This window comes from Gracilinanus agilis, chromosome 4 (genome assembly GCF_016433145.1).
Source record: "Gracilinanus agilis isolate LMUSP501 chromosome 4, AgileGrace, whole genome shotgun sequence".
NCBI lineage: Eukaryota > Metazoa > Chordata > Mammalia > Didelphimorphia > Didelphidae > Gracilinanus > Gracilinanus agilis.
In genome coordinates this window covers 448,225,739-448,243,748 of record NC_058133.1, presented here as the reverse complement: position 1 = coordinate 448,243,748, position 18,010 = coordinate 448,225,739, and the positions used below count along the sequence as shown (strand labels likewise).

General features: G+C 34.8%; 1 protein-coding gene across 3 annotated transcripts in view; it reads right to left on the bottom strand.

Moving 5' to 3' along the window:
* Positions 1-18,010, bottom strand: part of CDC14A (cell division cycle 14A) — a 248,117-nt gene that overhangs the window by 54,581 nt on the left and 175,526 nt on the right. For all 3 annotated transcript variants that reach the window (XM_044672154.1, XM_044672153.1, XM_044672152.1), the window contains exon 11: positions 3,152-3,308. In XM_044672154.1, the coding sequence (XP_044528089.1) occupies positions 3,152-3,308 (157 nt within the window). The remainder of the gene's footprint in view (positions 1-3,151; positions 3,309-18,010) is intronic.

The following is an 18,010-nucleotide window of genomic DNA, read 5'->3' as shown; positions in this document are numbered from 1 at the left end:
AGAGAGGAGAAGAGCACAAAGCAAAAGATGCCTTTTGAATAGATGTGCACATTAACTATTCAGAAACTTTAAATTCTATTAATATTGTACTAGTCCCTTGTCCAGTTATAAATTAGTCTTCTACAAAAAGCCATTTTTTTAAAAATAGAAGTTTCATGAACTTGAAGTCCTTAGAAAAGAGCAAAACACAAATTTCCTAAGTTATCAGAGACTAATTTATATAACTTGTGATTCAGAAAGTTTTACATTACTTCACACTAAGTGTTTTTGCTCAATCATTAAAAAAAATCATATTTGTACAAAGCTTTAGTTGCCTTTATTCATTCTGTGATGGGCTTATTAAGCTTATTGAGCATAGTAAGAAAAATAATGAAAGGATCAAACATTAAATCTACTAGTTCATACAGAAAGCCCTTCATAATCTGGTTCCTTCTACCTTTCCAAGCTTCTTGCACCTTACTCTCTTATACCATGTAGAGTCTATGATCCACTAACACTGCTCTCCTTCCTGTTGCTTAAACAAGAAACTCTTATCTCCTAACTCCATGACTTTTCACTGGCTTTCCCTCATACCTGGAACCTGCTGCTCTTGCCTCATTTTCTACCTCTTGGTTTCCTTTAAGTCTCAGCTAAAATCTCAGTTTCAATGAGAAGTCTCTCCTGTAAACTAAAGGGATGTCCTTCAATTGGGGAATGGCTGAACAAATTGTGGTATATGATGGTGATGGAATACTACTGTGCTATAAGGTATGATAAACAGAATGATTTCAGAAAGAGCTAGAAAGACCTACATGAACTGATTCAGAATGAAATAAGCAAAACCAGGAAAACATTGTACCCAGTAACAGCAATAATATAGAACAATCAAATGTCACAGTCTTAGCTACTATCAGCAATGTGATGATCTAGAACAGTTCTGAGGGACTTATGAAAAAGAATCCAGAGAAAGAACTGTTGGAGTAGGAATGCAGATGAACACATACAATTTACCACTTGTTTATTTGTTTTATATGTATATGTTTTAGGGTTTTGGTTTTATAAGACTATTCACTTAAAAATGAATATGAAAATGTTTTATATGATAATACATGTACATGTATAACCCAGATTGAATTTCTTTGCCAGCTCAGAAAGTGGGAAGAGAAGAAAGGAGGGAAACAATTTGTATCTTATAACTTCAGAAAACTTATGTAAAAAATTATTACACATAATTTGTAATAAACAAATAAAAATAATAATTTTTTTACAAAGAAGTCTCTCCTGGTCCCCTTCTCAATCTTAGTGCCTTCCTTCTTTGATTATCTCCAATATATACTCTGCATTTCTCTTCTGTATAAAGTTGCTTACATGTTGTCCCTCACACTGTAAGCTCCTTGAGGGCAAGGTGTGTTTTTTGTGTTTCCATCTCAAGCACTGAGCAGTTTTCAAGCATATAACAAGGGCTTAATAAATGCTTTTTAACTTACTTGCAATAAAATATTTTGGACATTAATGTTTCATTGAAGATAATTTTTCTTTAATTTAATATACTTGACTACAACATAGCCAAGAAATGCTTCGTTCTAGCTAGGAATCACATTGTCACAGTTGAATTAAGATTTCCCAAGTTGTTACTAAACTATTAGTTCAGGTCAAATTAGTCAAACAAATTCAGACCTTGGATTATTCCAGAAACATGCTATGGAGTTAAATTTTGTTTTTCCTTCAAAACTTTGTTATGAAGAAAACTCTTTTTATCCCTTCTCTCAAGCCCTTATTGATTGATTAACTAATTTATGATTCACAACCTGGTAGTCTTTTCTGAAAAAATTCATTTGCTATTTCATTCTTTTTTTTTTTTAAATAACTCTTACCTTCCATATTAGAATCAATACTATGTATTGGTTTTAAGATAGAAGAGCAGTAAAAGCTAGGCAATGGAGGTTAAGTGACTTGACCAGGGTCACAGAGGCAAGATTTGAATCTAAGATCTCCTCTCTCTAGACCCGGCTCTCAATCCACTGAGCCACCACCTTCTACCTGCCCCTCTCCTTCTTCTTCTGGTCCAAGATAAACACAAAGCATTTTGTTACTACTCCATTTTGCAAATCCTTTCAACATATTACTTTTATCTCTAGTATGGATTTTAAGTCTATTTCTATCTAATAAAATTTGAATCTTTAATTCCTATATAGATAAGCTTACTTCAGGAGTATCCTTTGCCACTTTTTGCTTATATCATCTTAATAAAAAAACAGTAAAGAAGATGAATTCCTCCCTCCTGTGAGTATATAGAGACATCCATGGAAAAAGCTCTGGACTGGGAGTCAGGAGACTTGGATTCTAGTCTTGGCTCTTCCACTAACTAGCTATATCATCTCATGTCATTTAATCTCTCTGGGAGTTAGTTTCCTTATCTGTAAAATGAGGGATTATAGCATAAGAGCTTTAAGATTTAACATTCTATAGATCACTTCCAATCTATCATGCATGCTGCTAACTGAAAAAAAATAACAGCATAAGGAGGAGTCTTTTTAAATGTCCTTTGTAGTCTACATTATGTTTTTCAACTTTCCCTCATCGTCTGTTTAATTTCTACTTACACCTCTGTCCATGACAGTTTTAAAATTCATTCTTTTGCCTCTTAACTTCCTCCTTTCAATGACTTCCCTTCTAGGTTCCTATTCACAGAGGCACCTATGTGACACAGGGGGTAGAGTGTGTGACCTACAGTAAGGAGGACCAGTGTTCAAATCCTGCCCCAAACACCTTTTAGCTGTGTGACAATGAGCAAACATCACTCCACCTTTTCTGGCTTTAGTCTCTTCATCTGTAAAATGAGGGAAATCATAGCACTCACCTCATAGGATTGTTGTGAGGACCAAATGAAATAATGTATGTTAATCAATTTGCAAACCCTAAAGCATTATAGAAATGCTCTAGCTACTATTCACCGAATTATGCAGGGCCAAGTATCCTCTTATTCTTTGACTTTCTATTACAGTTTCTGCTTAATAAAATAATTTAAGTTAGTTAATTTAACTTATTTACTGGTCTTCATCCACTAAAATTCTGTGCTATGAGATCCTTAGATCCTGTTGTATTATATTTATAAAATAGTAGCAAAATACCAAAGAGAAGTAATATATGAATAGTCCTAGAGATGATTTACCTCTCCGTATCGGTCCAAGGTTTGTTTGGACAGGCCTCCACCAATTGACAGCTCATCCAAACCAGATAGAATCTTGTTAATGCTTCCTTCGCTGGCTGGTCTGTTTTTCAGTTTGGAACGATAAATGTCTCCTTGAACCCACAATGATGCTTGCTTTCTGTTCACAGAAGAGAAAAATAAAGAATTTTTAGCATAAAATATAGTAATTCAGAAGTTTATTGTCTGATAGCAAATGAGATCCTAAAAGGTAAATAAAAACTTATGAAAAGAAAACAAATTAGATGGACTATAATTAAAATTTTTAGATTTAAGAAAATGCCACTTGTAAGAAAGCCAAGATCTAAGATTTTAAAAATATTTCACATTAAACATATAGACATTTTTCAAATTATGAGACTGACAGATGATCTCTGGCACTAAATTATTTCTGTGGCAGTTGTGATCAAAAAGAGGTAAGTACTTTGTGTAGTTACCAAAGCAACCTCAATTTTAATCAGAATTTTCACTGACAAATGTTTCATTGAACTGTATTTAGAGCTATCTTTTAGAACTGTTGATGCAAGAGAGTAACAAATAGATTTTAAGATGATTTTTACTTCCCACACAGCAAGAGACAACAATATTAGCTATTTCTTAAAATGAAAAAATAAAAATAAAAACATATTTCACATACATATTATATATAATATGTGATACTATATAAAAATATATTTCACAGGTACAAGTACTGTACTATATAAAGAGTCAAGAATTGAATACTGCCGTTTCACCTCAAAATTGTATTTAATTATTAACTGTGTGTGGAACTATGCAAGGCACATATATATATATATNGAATACTGCCGTTTCACCTCAAAATTGTATTTAATTATTAACTGTGTGTGGAACTATGCAAGGCATATATATATATATATATATATATATATATATATAAATATATATATATATATATGCCTAGTTACCAATAGGAAGGTCCAAATCTTTTGGCCTCAGTTAGTGGTTTTTTTTTTCCTTCAGGGGAAAAATATGCTCTCAAAATTCTTTTATAAGCTTTTTCTTAAATAAAGATCACTATATTTGTTCTTCAAGATAAAGAGAACTATGGAAGAATAAGTCCAGTGATAATTTTGGATTAATATTGGGTCACATTGGGGCAGCTCAGTGGATAGAGATCCAGAACTAGAGATGGGACCAATCATGGATCCGAATGTGTCATTACTTACTTCTTATAGAGCTATGTGAGTTAAGTCACTTAACCCCCACTTCCTAGCCCTTACACTATTCTGCCTTGGAACTAATACACTGTATTGATTCTAAAATGGAAGGTAAGGGTTTAAAGAAAAAAAATTGGATCACATTTCCAGAGGTAGAGAGAATCACTATAAAGAATTGAATTAGGGTTGCTGTTCCTTTAATGGCCTATGAAGTCAATGTAAGGAATATCAATTCCTATAGAATATTTAGAAAGTAGATACTAGCCCCTTTAAATCTAAAAACAATCTGTTGATTTTTCTGTTGCTGGTACTGCTTTTTTTAAGCACTGGGTGATGAAAACACTTACACTTTACTTTTAAAGCTGGAAAAGCTGTTAAAGCTCATCTTTATTTTATTTTTAAAAATTACTTCTTTCTCCAATACTTATCTCTCCTTCCTATGCCCTCCCTCATTAAACCATTTAAAAAATAAAACCCTCATAAAAAATATGCAAAGTCCAGCAAACAAATGCCTACATCAGAACTCTTTGAATCTTTGGATATTTCATTAATATTTAATAAAAAAAAACTGGCAGGGACCACTCAACCTATTCCCAAAGAAGGGAAGTGTAATAAAAATAAAATCAGGTACTGCCCAATATACAAATGGGCAGCACTGTAAAATGTGTAAGATAATGATTTAGAATTCAGAAAGTGCTTTTTTTAATATAGAAAAAAACTTATAAATGGGGGTTAAGTTCTGAGGCTAGTTCACAAAAACCTATTTAACTATAAATAAAGCTGAAGTAATTATATTTACAAAGAAAAAATATATAATTATAAAAACACAACCATACAAGTACACACTTCCAGTACATTGTGAGTTAAATATCCTCATTTAAGTCCTAAAACCAAGAACACATCTTCTCTCTAGCCTCGCAACATAAAAGCATTTAGTCCTCCCACCTTCTGTCCACTTCAGCTGGAGCAAGACAGGAGTTCACCACCCTGAGAGCGATGGGCAAAAGGATTTCACACAATCTCAGTCAGTCTATTTGTTACATTTCTTAGCTTTAGGAAAGGGTGAAAGTTAGCATTCAAATAAATATGTGAAAGAAACATAGAGAATAGTCCATTTCTCAGAGATTAAGAAAACCATTTGCAAGGTTTTCTGCCATAGTACCTGCTTTGCATTGACTATTGGTGACTTCTATATTATAGTATAAAAATTATTATTATGATCACTCTTCTTTTGTTATCCTCTTCATTTTCATTATTGCTATGATATCATAATAAACAATGGTAACAAGCACTTAAAATCACTATTTCAAAGTCTACGGAGCATTTTATATACATTATCCCATTTGAGCCTCATCAGGAGCTACCAGTATCAGTCTTACTTTACAATTGAGGAAACAAAGTCTCAAAAGGTTAAATAATTTGTCCCTACTCACACAGCTAAAAAGGGTAGGATTCAAACTAAGACCTTCCTGACTCCATATTTTGCAGCCAAGCATGGCATGCTGTTTCCTCAAAGTCTACCTACAGACCAAGTTTGGTTCGATCCTGTTCTCCAACTTGTTCTTGCAAGCCCAGGACTCTCATTCAACCTCCAACCTGGTTTATTTCAAGATAAGTCACAGTCCCTGCCTGTATCTCAGGTTCCTCATTTGTAATTCATAGGACACAAGATCTAAGGAAGGGGTCCAGAATAAAAAATCTCTTAGGTCTCTTCTAGAGACAGATCCTATGATGTCATGAGGGGAAGGCATAATAGGCAAACCAAGTAACTAAGACACAGCCAACAGCAGAACACAATGAAAGATGCTTCTGAATATTATTTTTAATAAATATACATATTTTTAATGCTCAGACATTCCCTCCTCAGTGGCATATATGGTATTCATTTTATGATATATTGAGTCACATATATTACAATGTAGATTCGAATCTCTGGAGGGACTTAATTACCAAAGGGAATTTTTTTCCTTTTTTTCAAATTTTCATTTGAAAATTGAATTTCCAAATTTTGCATAGGGTACATGAATACATTGTTCCAGTTCAGTATGGATATGAAGATAGGCTCATAGATTTGAAGCTGAAAGAGACTAGCCTATCCAATCTTCTTAATTTACATAAAAGGAAATTGAGACCCAGTAAGGTTAATTATTTTCCCAGGGTCACTCAGGTAGAAAGTAAGCCAGTTGGGATTTGAACCCAAAGGACTCCAAAACCTAGTAATGTTTTTCACTGCACTATATACTGCCTTCTAACCAAAGCTTTAAATGAATTTTCAAATTAAATACCCAAAAACAGTCTTACTGAGCCTCCTTTTTAATCTTTTGTTCCCCCAGGAATTATCCAAGCCAGCATTTACTTGTTAGCATTAGCTATCCTTTGTTTCATTTTATTTTATGTTGTTGATGGTGGTATTTTTTAAGGACAAACATGTTCTGTTGGGCACAGCTATCTACCAATGAGGAGGCAGCAGAGGTAAGTGGGAGCCACTTCACAGCTGTGGATCCTATGGCAGATGGAGATTGGGGGGTGGGGGACTAAATCTACACAATCCAGCTTTCAAAGTCCACAGGTAACCTCTACTCAATGAAGAGGACCGTTTGTAAGAACTTCTCTAAGTTCAGTCACTTCATTGGGCTGATCCCTACAGATATTTTAAAGTGGAAGAAGCCTTATAGATGATCTAATTCAACATTATTGATTTTTTTTTAGATGTTGCTAACAATTATCATGACTGGGAGAGTCAATTTCAAAAATAGGGAGAGATGTCTAAGGAATCCCAGTCCAGATTCTAACAACCTTCTACATATTCAATAAACAATTATCCAAATTCTGCTTGACAATCTCCACTGAGGAGTCCCTACGTCTCATGAGCCACCATATTCTTCTTTCGGATAGATTTAGTTGTTAGGAAGCTTTAGCTTTTCCTTAAATTGACCCTAAATTTTCCTTTCTTCGAACATAAATTTCTTTCTTCATGGAAACAGTGCTCTGGTCTTTGAGGTCATCTGAAATGTAATACACACACCTCCCTGACTCTGGCCCTTTGGGCACTTAGCCTATTTCACTTTCTACCACTACCCACAACTCAATTATGAGACCAGAAGCCTCATCATACTGAGCCACCTTGATATCTCCAAAGTAGCCATGAAAAACTATGCCCAAAGAGTGCTAAAATACTGCCTGCCCTCTGATCCAGCCATACCATTGCTGGGTTTGTACCCCAGAGATCATAGGGAAAAAGACAAGTACAAAAGTTTATAGCCACGTTCTTTGTGGTGGCAAAAAATTGGAAAATGAAGGGATGCCCTTCAATTGGGGAAATGGCTGAACAAATTGTGGTATATGCTAGTGATGGAATACTACTGTGCTCAAAGGAATAATGAACTGGAGGAATTCCATGTGAACTGGAAAGACCTCCAGGAATTGATGCAGAGTGAAAGGAGCAGAACCAGGAGAACATTGTATACAGAGACTGATAACACTGTGGTAAAACTGAATGTAATGGACATCTGTACTATCAGCAATGCAATGATCCAGGACAATTCTGAGGGATTTATGGAAAAGATGCTACCCACATTCAGAGGAAGAACTTCAGGAGTGGAAACATAGAAGAAAAGCAACTGCTTGAACACATGGGTTGATGAGGACATAATTTGGGAAATAAATTCTAAACAATCACCCTAATGCAACTATCAATAATATGGAAATAGGTATTGATTGATGACACATGAAGAAACCAGTGGAAATGCATGTTGGCTATGGGAGAGGGGGGGGTTTGGGGGGGAGACTAAGAACATGAATCATGTAACCATGGAAAAAATATTTTCTAAAAAATAAAATATAAACAAAAAAAAACAAGCAAATAAACAAATAAATAAGTAAATAAGTAAGTAAATAAATAAATAAATAAATAAATAGAAGCAAATAAACAGAGTAGCCATGAAAGACCAGGGCTGCCATACACATCTGTTCTCAACACCGAGCTGAAGTATGGCGGTGAGAGGGAACTAACAACCAGGAAAATCATACATTTAGAGGTGGAAAGAATCTTTAAAGTTGTCTAATCTAAAGCATTTCATTTTATATGTAAAAATTATACCCAGAGAAGTTATACGACTTGTTCCACAGTACACAGAATCCAAACCCTCAGTAGTTTAGGTAGCTTTCCTTTGTACCTGAATTGCAGACATATGTCTGTGTGTGTGTATGTATATGTATACATATATATACACATAATATATATATATATAATATATTATATTGTAATATATATAAAGTTTCCTGCTGTCAAAAAAACAATGCTTTCATTTTACCACTGTAATAATTCTTAAATAAACACCTCTGTTCCTCTGTTATTTTATTTTGTCATAGCTGAAATTCATCAGGAATTTAAATTTTTTTACTCATATATATTATTCTTCATATCAATGAACAAAAGAGTATGTGGGGATGGACTGAGGAAAACCTAAAATTTCCTAAAAAGTTCTTTTGAACAAGTTTTTCATTTGGTGGTTGGAGTTTAGTTGGGCTGTTTTTCCATTGAAGGAAGTAAAATAAGTGGAATGAAATATCCTGTGGATGAGAGTACTTCACACATAATTCAGTAAAATTTCAGTCAGTTTGCAGTAAATGCTGTACAACACCAATAAGAAATCAGAGGACCAAATTATTAAGTGGCACATTTAAAGGCATCTTCACAAAAAACAAACAATGAAGTGAGGGAAGTGGGAAAGAAAAGTTTCCTACTGTCAAAAAACAATGTTTTCATTTTATGACTGTAATATGGAGGAAAAGTCTGTTAACCACTTGTAATAATTCTTAAATAAACACCTCTGTTCCTCTGTTATTTTATTTTGTCATAGCTGAAATTCATCAGGAATTAAAAAAAATTTAATGTGTCTGGTTGTAAATAGTTTGCTTTAACTATTTCTTTAAAAAAAAAACTACTACAGTTAGTTGATTAGTCAGTGAACAAGCATTTAGTTTAAATTGGCAATGAAATCCATATATGTTTCTTTGAATTACTGACCTGAGTGAGAAGGGGAGGTAAAATATTTAAATATTCTCCAAATCAAAATTTAATTGGGTTTAATTCCTTGGCTCAGAGTGAAAGGCCTCCTGCTGGGCTCATACATTTTCCCAATACCTATATTCACCTATTAGAGGGTCAAACAAAAACTCACATTTATATAACTCATTAAAACTTAGAAAGCACTTACCTCCTAATAATCACACTGCACTGGCAATGAAAGCATTATTAGCTTCATTTTCTATATGAAGAAACTGAGACTCAGAGAGATGAAGTAATTTGTACAAAGTCAAATAAGTGGAAAGAGTTAAAACCAGCATTCAAAGCTGAGTTTCTCCTAATTTCAAGTACATCATTCTTTCTACAATTCCTTTCTCAAAAAAAAAAAAAAAAAAAAAAAAGAGGCAGTCTATAGATGGCAAGATCACTGGATGTGAAATTGGGAGATCTGGATTTGAATCTCAGAGTATCTTACTTATTACCTGTGTATGGCCTTCAGCCAAAGCCTCCTTACTTTCCTGGATGTCTCAGATTCCTTCGCCATAAATGGAGTGGTTAGACTATATGGCCCCTACAAAGTTCCTTCCAACTCTAGAGCCTGTGAATCAAATGCCTAAACTTGAAGCAATAATAATCCTTAAGAGTCCAATAGTCTATCACATTGTTATGACAATCAATACCAAAAAAAAAACAAAAAAAAGCATGAGGACAAAAACTAGCTGGATAAAATATATAAGGAAAAAAAGAAAGTCAATTCAATTCAACATTTATTAAAGTCTTCCTAATGTGCAAGGCAATGAGTTAGTAAGGAAAATAAAGACAAAAACAAAATTGTCTTTCTGTTCAGGAAGCTTACATAACTACAGATTTCCACATACAAATAGAAAGTGTATAACATAAGCTAATTTGAGATTAATTTGGAAGACCAGCAATTTAGGGGAAGAGATCAGGAAAAGCTTCATGAGGAAGGTGGCAACTGAGACTAGAAGGAAAAAAAAAAAAGACAGAGGGAGGAGATGGGGGAAAATGCAGCCTGAGATAAAAGTTGAGCTATCCTTTTTTGAGAAATAGCTCTATCAGAGGGATAGTCAATAGCTGTGGGCAATACTTCTAGAATCCTATCATAGAATTTATTTTACCTTATTAAATTTTCTTTTTTATTATGAACAGAAACAAACACAAACATTTCAAGATACAAAGAAAAACAAGAAAGAGAATTGCATATGAACTTAATTTCATAGTTAGTTTCTGCATTTCAAAGAATCTACTCCTGGTCTTTTCATCAGGAATACTTTTAAGTGTCTATTTTATTCAAATTCCCTTTTTTTCCCATTCTATAAAATGGTATAATCAATTTTGCAGAATAAGTTATTCTTGGATATGATCCTTCCCCCCTGTTGTGTGGAGATGGAAAGCATGGAATCCCTGCAAAGATACAGGGACAGCCTCACCCAGAATTCCAGGGGATCCCCCTGGAGAACTTTGGGTGAGGGGGCAGTTGAGAGGAGTTGACAGTTACTTTGTGGAGGTTGAAGTGAGCAGACACCCTGCTTACTACTCCACACTTGGGGGTTCACTTGAGAGGCCATAGTGACATAGCCCCCCCACTTCCACTAGATCATATTCTAAAGATGTCCTTTCTTTTCATGTCATTGTTGGTTAAGTCTTGTGAGATCTTAATTAGTTTTGTGGTTCTTGACCTCTTTTTGTTGACTGCTTTCAATATTTTTTCTCAATCATAAAACTCAAAAACTATGAATTTTGGCTTTGACATATCTGGGTATATTCAACATGGAGCTTCTTTCAGGAGATATTCTGTGAATTTTAAAAAAATTGTTTTTAAATTTTCTTTGCCCGCTGGCTCTAATAGTTCTGGGAAATTTCTTTTAACATTCTAAGGTTCAAGGTTTTTTGTTTTATCATACTGCTTAAAAAATTCAATATTTCTTAAATTATGTCTTGCCTTATTTTTCAGGTCATTTTTTTATAGTAGATATCTCACCGTGTTTTCTAATTATTTAGTCTTTTCCCTATGTCTTTTTGCTTCAGTGCATCAAGTTCTCTTTGCCTTCCCCTTTATCTTCCATTTATACACTATAAATTTTCTGTATGAATAATTATTTGCATGTCATCTCCCTTCCTGAGTAACTTAGGGGTAGCAACCATGTTTTTAACAATTCTTTGAATCTCCCAAGCTTAGAATGGTATGCTGTATAATGAATGTTTCATACATGTTAACTGACTGACAGTGAATACTGTCAATCAATCAACAAGCATATATGAAGCATTTATTGTGTGCCAGGAGCTGTTGGAGCGCTAGAGACAGAAAATAAATGAAACAGCAGGCAACTAGGTAGCATAGGAGTTCGAGCACCAGCTCTGGAGTCTGGAGGAAACTGGGTTTAAATTTGGTCAGAAAGTCTGTGTGACCTGGGCAAGTCACTTAATGCCTATTTGAATAGCCCCTACCCTTCAGGTTGAGAGGTGTTACTAAGGTAAAAAAAAGGGTTTAAAAATAAATAAATGATCTCTACTGGGTCTGTGTCCAAAGAGATGAGAAAAAAAGGGAGTCGGGGGAAGAACTTACTTTTACAAACATATTTCTAGTGGCTCTTTTTGTGGTGGTAAAGAATTAGAAATTGGAGGGATATCCACCAACTGGGAAATGGCTGAACAAATTGTGGTACATATTGGTGATGGAATACTATTGTGCTATAAGAATGATAAGTGAGATGAAATCAGAAAAAAAATGGAAAGAAATGATGCAGAGAGAAATAAGCAGAACCGGGAGAACACTGTATACACATTAACGGCAACATTGTACAATGATCAACTGTGAAAACTTGATAACTATCAACAATGCAATGATCTGCGGCAATCCTGAAAGGCTTATGACAGGGAATGCTATCCACATTCAGAAAAAGAACTGTTGGAGTTGGGTGGATTCAGATCAAATTACACTATCTTTCACATCACAGTATTTATGGTTTTATTTTGGGGTTTGGGTTTTGTATGAGTGTACTCATACAACAATGACCAATAGAGAACTATGCTTTGCATGATCATAAAAACAAAATTAATTAATTAATTAAACCAGCAACCTCCAAAAGCTTATAGTCTAGCAGGGAAAACATATACACAACTAAATATAAATAAAATAGATACAAACTATCAGGAAAAATCTAATATAGGAGGTAGAATCTCAGCTGAATTTTGAAGGAAACTAAGGATTAAAAGAGGCAAAGGTAAGGATATGGGACATTTATAGCATGGAGAACATGCTTTATAAAGGAGATGGAAGATGGCCTGTTATGTGTAAGAAATGAGAATTTGCTCTTCTACCAATAAGGTTTTTTAAGGGAATGGTATAAACCCAACCTCTGGGTCTTAGGAGAAAGAAAGAAAGAGGGAACCTCCTAGAAGCTATAGTCAAACACATAGTCTGCTTTGAGTGAAGAAGAAAAGGCTGTCATGTACAATTTTTTTTCAAAACATTCAAGGAATGTCATTGAGTACAAAGGAAAAACCAAATCACTTCCTTGATGATAGAATTAGTTTCTGAACTTGGAAGTATAGGGGGTGGCTAGGAAAAGGATAAGAATTCAGAGTAAGATGAAGACAAGATAAAGAATTTAAAAGTCTTCAAAATTAGAAAATAGGAATATGAGCATATCCATTATCAAACTCAAACAAGTTATTTTTGTCCTCATCCCACCAAAAATAGGTCCACAAGAACAGGTAATAAATATAAAATGAGGAGAAAAATCATCACAAGATATTTTCTAGGTTAACAATTTCTTAGTTGTAACTATTTCATAATGAAATCCTAAATCTTTCCTTCAATGCAAGTATTTATCTCCTAACATGGACAGGAAAAAGGCTGCCCCTTCATCTTAGACTCAAAGACAATTAATTCAATCCAATCTGCCTTCAGTGTTCTTTTTTAGCACCAAAACAGCCAAGTCCATATAGCTTATTAGCAGAAGCTCGCCTGGTTTTAAGTTTTAGGAGAAGGGCAAGGAGCAGGACAAAAACAAAAAACCAAAGTAAAGAAGGCTTTGTCACCATGCTTTACATTTCCCCCGGTAACTCACCATCTTGGCAGTACCATCTTCATACTTAAATGCAGATTCATAACTGGCCACCACTCAGTTCTCGCTTTCAGATTAGAACTGAAGCAGTTTATTTATTTCATGGTTGATTTATTTTTATTTATGGGTTTTTGAGGCTCTAGTTTTAGGCTTTTATTAACATAAACTAATCCAAAAAAGAAAAGAAGGGGAGAGAAATTAAAGAGAATGGAAGGCAAAATGAAAAATCCCCAGACCTCAAACCAGTTCTAAAGACCTGATGCTGCTGCAAAATTAAAAAGTGAAACTTGAAAAGCGGCAATTTTCACTCATTCAGATTAAGAGGCTCCATCTTGCTTGTATCTAAATTACTTCATTGGAACATGAATATGAAAGCTGAATAATATGTCAAAGCCGATTTGGATGTTGCTAAGCAATGCCATCCACAAATACTCCAGACAAAAAGAAGTACTTCACGCAAAAGTCCTTTTATTAACAATGAAAGCCACTCCAGTTTTTACCGTGGGGTCTATTACCTTTTAAAATCTCCACTTCAAACATAAAGAATGAAGATACTCGATTTTAAAGTATTTCACATTTAAAGTCAAATCCTCCTCTGTTAAAACTTCCTGCTCAATAAATAGTCCATAAAAAATGCCATCTTTTATTTCTGAAAATGACAACACTGGCCACAATAAAAAGATCCCATACTTGCAGTTGTCTCCCATAGACTTTTTTGCCCTCCTATCTCTCAAATTCTCTTGTTGGGAGAAGAGAGAAACTCATCAGTGAAATGTCTGGCCAGAGAAGAGCCAGTAGCCACTAAAGCTAATGGGGCACAGCCAATCCAATCCAAAAAGTATTGACGTGTGCTGTACTAGTCCCCACTATCAAAGAGCTGAATTAATCAATCAATAAAATTTATATAGCATCTACTATAGGCTAAGCACTGGTGATATAAAGAGAAAAGGTAACAAAGCCTCCCCTCAAGGGTCTTAAAAAGAAAATAATGTGCATATTATACGAATATGGCAGATAGAAGATAACTTTGGAAGAGAGGCACTAGCAAAAAAGGCACTAACTAAATTAAACGAGCACAAAAAGTGGAACTCAAGCTAAAACTCAAGTGGAAATAGAATGCTCTGTGTGAGGAAGAGCCAAGTCAGGCTTAGGATGAGATGTATTGATCTGCACAGAGCTAATCACTGGATCCACGATAGTTGATGAGCTACCATCAAGAAAAGAAGAGTGTCTAAGAGGTATATCCCCACACCCACGGTGATGGGGTATGACACGGATGATAACCAGCAAAAGAGACCCAAAAAGAGGACTGAGACAAATAGGAAGAGAACAAAGCGAGCAGAGCCACTGAAACACACTGAGGAGAGATAGGGAAGGATGAGGAATGAAAAAAGGTCCATTCGTTTTGGCCAAGAAATCACTGGTAACTGGAGACAGCAATTGTAGTTAAGTAATGAGGACAAAACCCAGGCTGCAGAAAAGAATGCCAGGGGGATAAAAGAAGGAAACAAGTGGAGAAACCTTTTTTCCCAAGGAGTTAAAACTGAGAAAGAAAGAAGACATAGCATAATAGATATCAGAGATACATAATCCAGTAGTAGCTAGGTAGCAGAGAGGATGGGCCAGTGGATAGAGTCAGGAAGACCTGAGTTCAAATCTAGCCTCAGATACTGACTAGCTATATGCCCCCAGTTAAGTCAATTAACCCCATTTGCCTCATTTCTCCTTATCTGTAAAATAGAGGTCAAAGAGTCAGACAGGATTGAAATAACTGAACAACAAGATCAGTCTACCTAATATTGTCAAAATTCAACAACTAAGTCCTTTTCCCCACCTATCTTAATCTTCATTGTCTCTGGATATTTAACCCTTCTATGCAACTCAACTCTGATTCAAACCTTTATTTTAATCAGGCTCAAGTAGAGGGCTAGGCTTAGAGTCAGGGAGACAAGAGTTAAAATCCAGCCTCAGATATTTATTGTCTACCCTTAGGCAAGCTCTCTCTTTGCCTCAGTTTCCTCAACAGTAAAATGGGGATAATAACAGCACCTACCTCATAGAGTTGCTATTGAGATAATAATTATAAAATCATTTGGTGCACACACACAGCACTTGGCACATAGGAAGCACTATTCAAATGATTATTCCCTTTCTCCTTTAATTAGCAAAACAATCCATTCCTTGACCTGGTTCCAAATATGTTCTTCCTACATGCTTCAACCCCACAGTATGCCTACCTGTCACTGGAGAAATGAAACAAAAGTGATGGGAACCTTTGTTTTACTCTCATGGCTCAAAGTCTTTTGAAGATCACGGTACAATTGTTTTTCCTAGGGTAGCAAGTGAAGATAACACACAAGGTTACAGAAAAAATTATTGGGGCTCAATTTCCCTTGGTGGGAATGAACAGCACAAAATTGTTCTGGATCATGGGGACCCCGGAATGTGAGTGAGTTGGTGGGCATTTGTAGGGGACTGAGAAGGAAAAGGTGCAACATACAGTTAGAGTCCAAAAATATTAAAACTGGAAGGAGGTTGGAAGGGAGTCCTATGAAACAGAGAAGCTGGAGGGAAAAAATTGTGTTTAGAAAAAGAAAATAGGAAGGAGTGGCAGGAGCTGGGAGCCCAGACTGGGCAGATAGGATCTACTTATAAGAATCTCCTCCCAGCTATAGGGAAGAAGGATACCAGGACTGGAAATGATGCTCTACTATGAAGCACTGGAACATCCCTATGCCCTTGGGCATCTGGGCATCCTGCAAAAATGCAACCATGTTGGCAATTCTGCCACTCTATTAATATCATTGCTAAAAAAATTTCAATTAAAATAATTATAGTTATCTTCCCTAGATTTTTATTTACATAATTCAGATGATATTAGTGTAAGCTGCTTGTTGCCAAACTAAACTAAATTCAGTCTTACAATGGAATGAATATTGGAATATCATAATTTGTATAGACTCTGAGAGTGCTAGCCTCTATACAAATACTTCTAATGAGATATACTTGTTTTCTCTGAAAAAGAATACTTATCAGTACTGATGCTCAATGAATTCAAAATACTATCAGTCTCATTTACTCTTAACCAGTAGTTTCAGTGTCCCTAAATAAAGAAATAAGTTAAATTTATGAAAGTCAATATTTAAAGCACTAGAAAATGGATTTGCAATATAAGAGATATATCCATTCTTATTATTCCAATAAATTAGGCAAAAGCAAGTTGTACTTCTTTTTTAAAAAATTATTTATACCCCTCCAGAGAAAGAACTGTTGAAAGTTGAAATGCAGATTAAAGTGTATTATTTTTCACATTAGTTTACTTATGTCTTTATTTGGGGTTTTGGTTTTATTGAGTATTCTCTTATAACAATGACCAATATGGAATTATGTTTTGCAGAATACATGGGTAACAGAGATCAAATTGCTTACCATCTCTGGAAGGGAAGAGAAGAGAGAGAAACAATGTGGATCTAATAATTTTGGAAAAACGTATGTTGAAAAATATTATTACATGTAATTGGGAAAACAAAACAGATATTATTTTTAAAATTATTTTATAGACTCCTGAAGGCAAATGTTTACCTTCAATTACATATTTTAGAAATACATAAAGGCAACTTAACTTTAACTCATAAAAAACTTTATGAAAGTCTCAATCCTTTTTATAGCCCCTGAATACATTCATTAAAAAGTACATTATGAAAATCACATGGAATAGATCAATTGGAATTAATTTTGCTTCAAACCTTCCATTAGGATTTTCCATTTTTTTCATTTTTTTCCTTTTTTATTCTCAGCATTATTCTTTCATCCTTTTTCTGATTATCTGAAATGGCACTCAATAGCTATTTTAGCCAACTCTAAGATTAAATTCTGAATCACGTCAATTCAACTCAGAGACCCATTAAGATCTATATATGCACAGCGCCTTGGCATTCATCAATACTTATTGGATGGAGATGAGCAAGTGACAACTATTCTACACTTAAATATTAATGTTTCTAATTAAAGAATAACGTTGAATAACATACTTGATAGGAATATGGCAAAAAATCCATGACAACTCAGTAGAGCACTAACTACTAAATTTATAAAGTAAGAGCAAATTGCTAATTTACAGAAGTTAAGAGCCAAAGACAAAATTCAAGAGAAACCATTGCCCTCTGGAGATAACTTCATGAGGGGCAGAGAGGGTGAGGGGGCATCGCACCATGATGTTGAAGCACATGTGAAATGTCCTCTGATCTCAGAGGATAACATTTCTTTGAAAAGTTCAAGAAAAAAAAAAGATACTATATTTGGAGTCATAAAGCTTGGGTTCTGATTCCAACTCTGATATTTACTATGAAATAATCAGTAAGTATTAATTAAGTACCTGCTATATGCACACAGGTAAGAAGGACCTTGGCATAGTGGTGGCCTCAGAATCAGGGAGAAGTGGGTTCAAGTGCTGCCTGTGATATATTCTGGCTAGGTAAACCCTGGGGAAGTCAAATTCAGTGCATTGGGAAGTTCTGTAAAACCA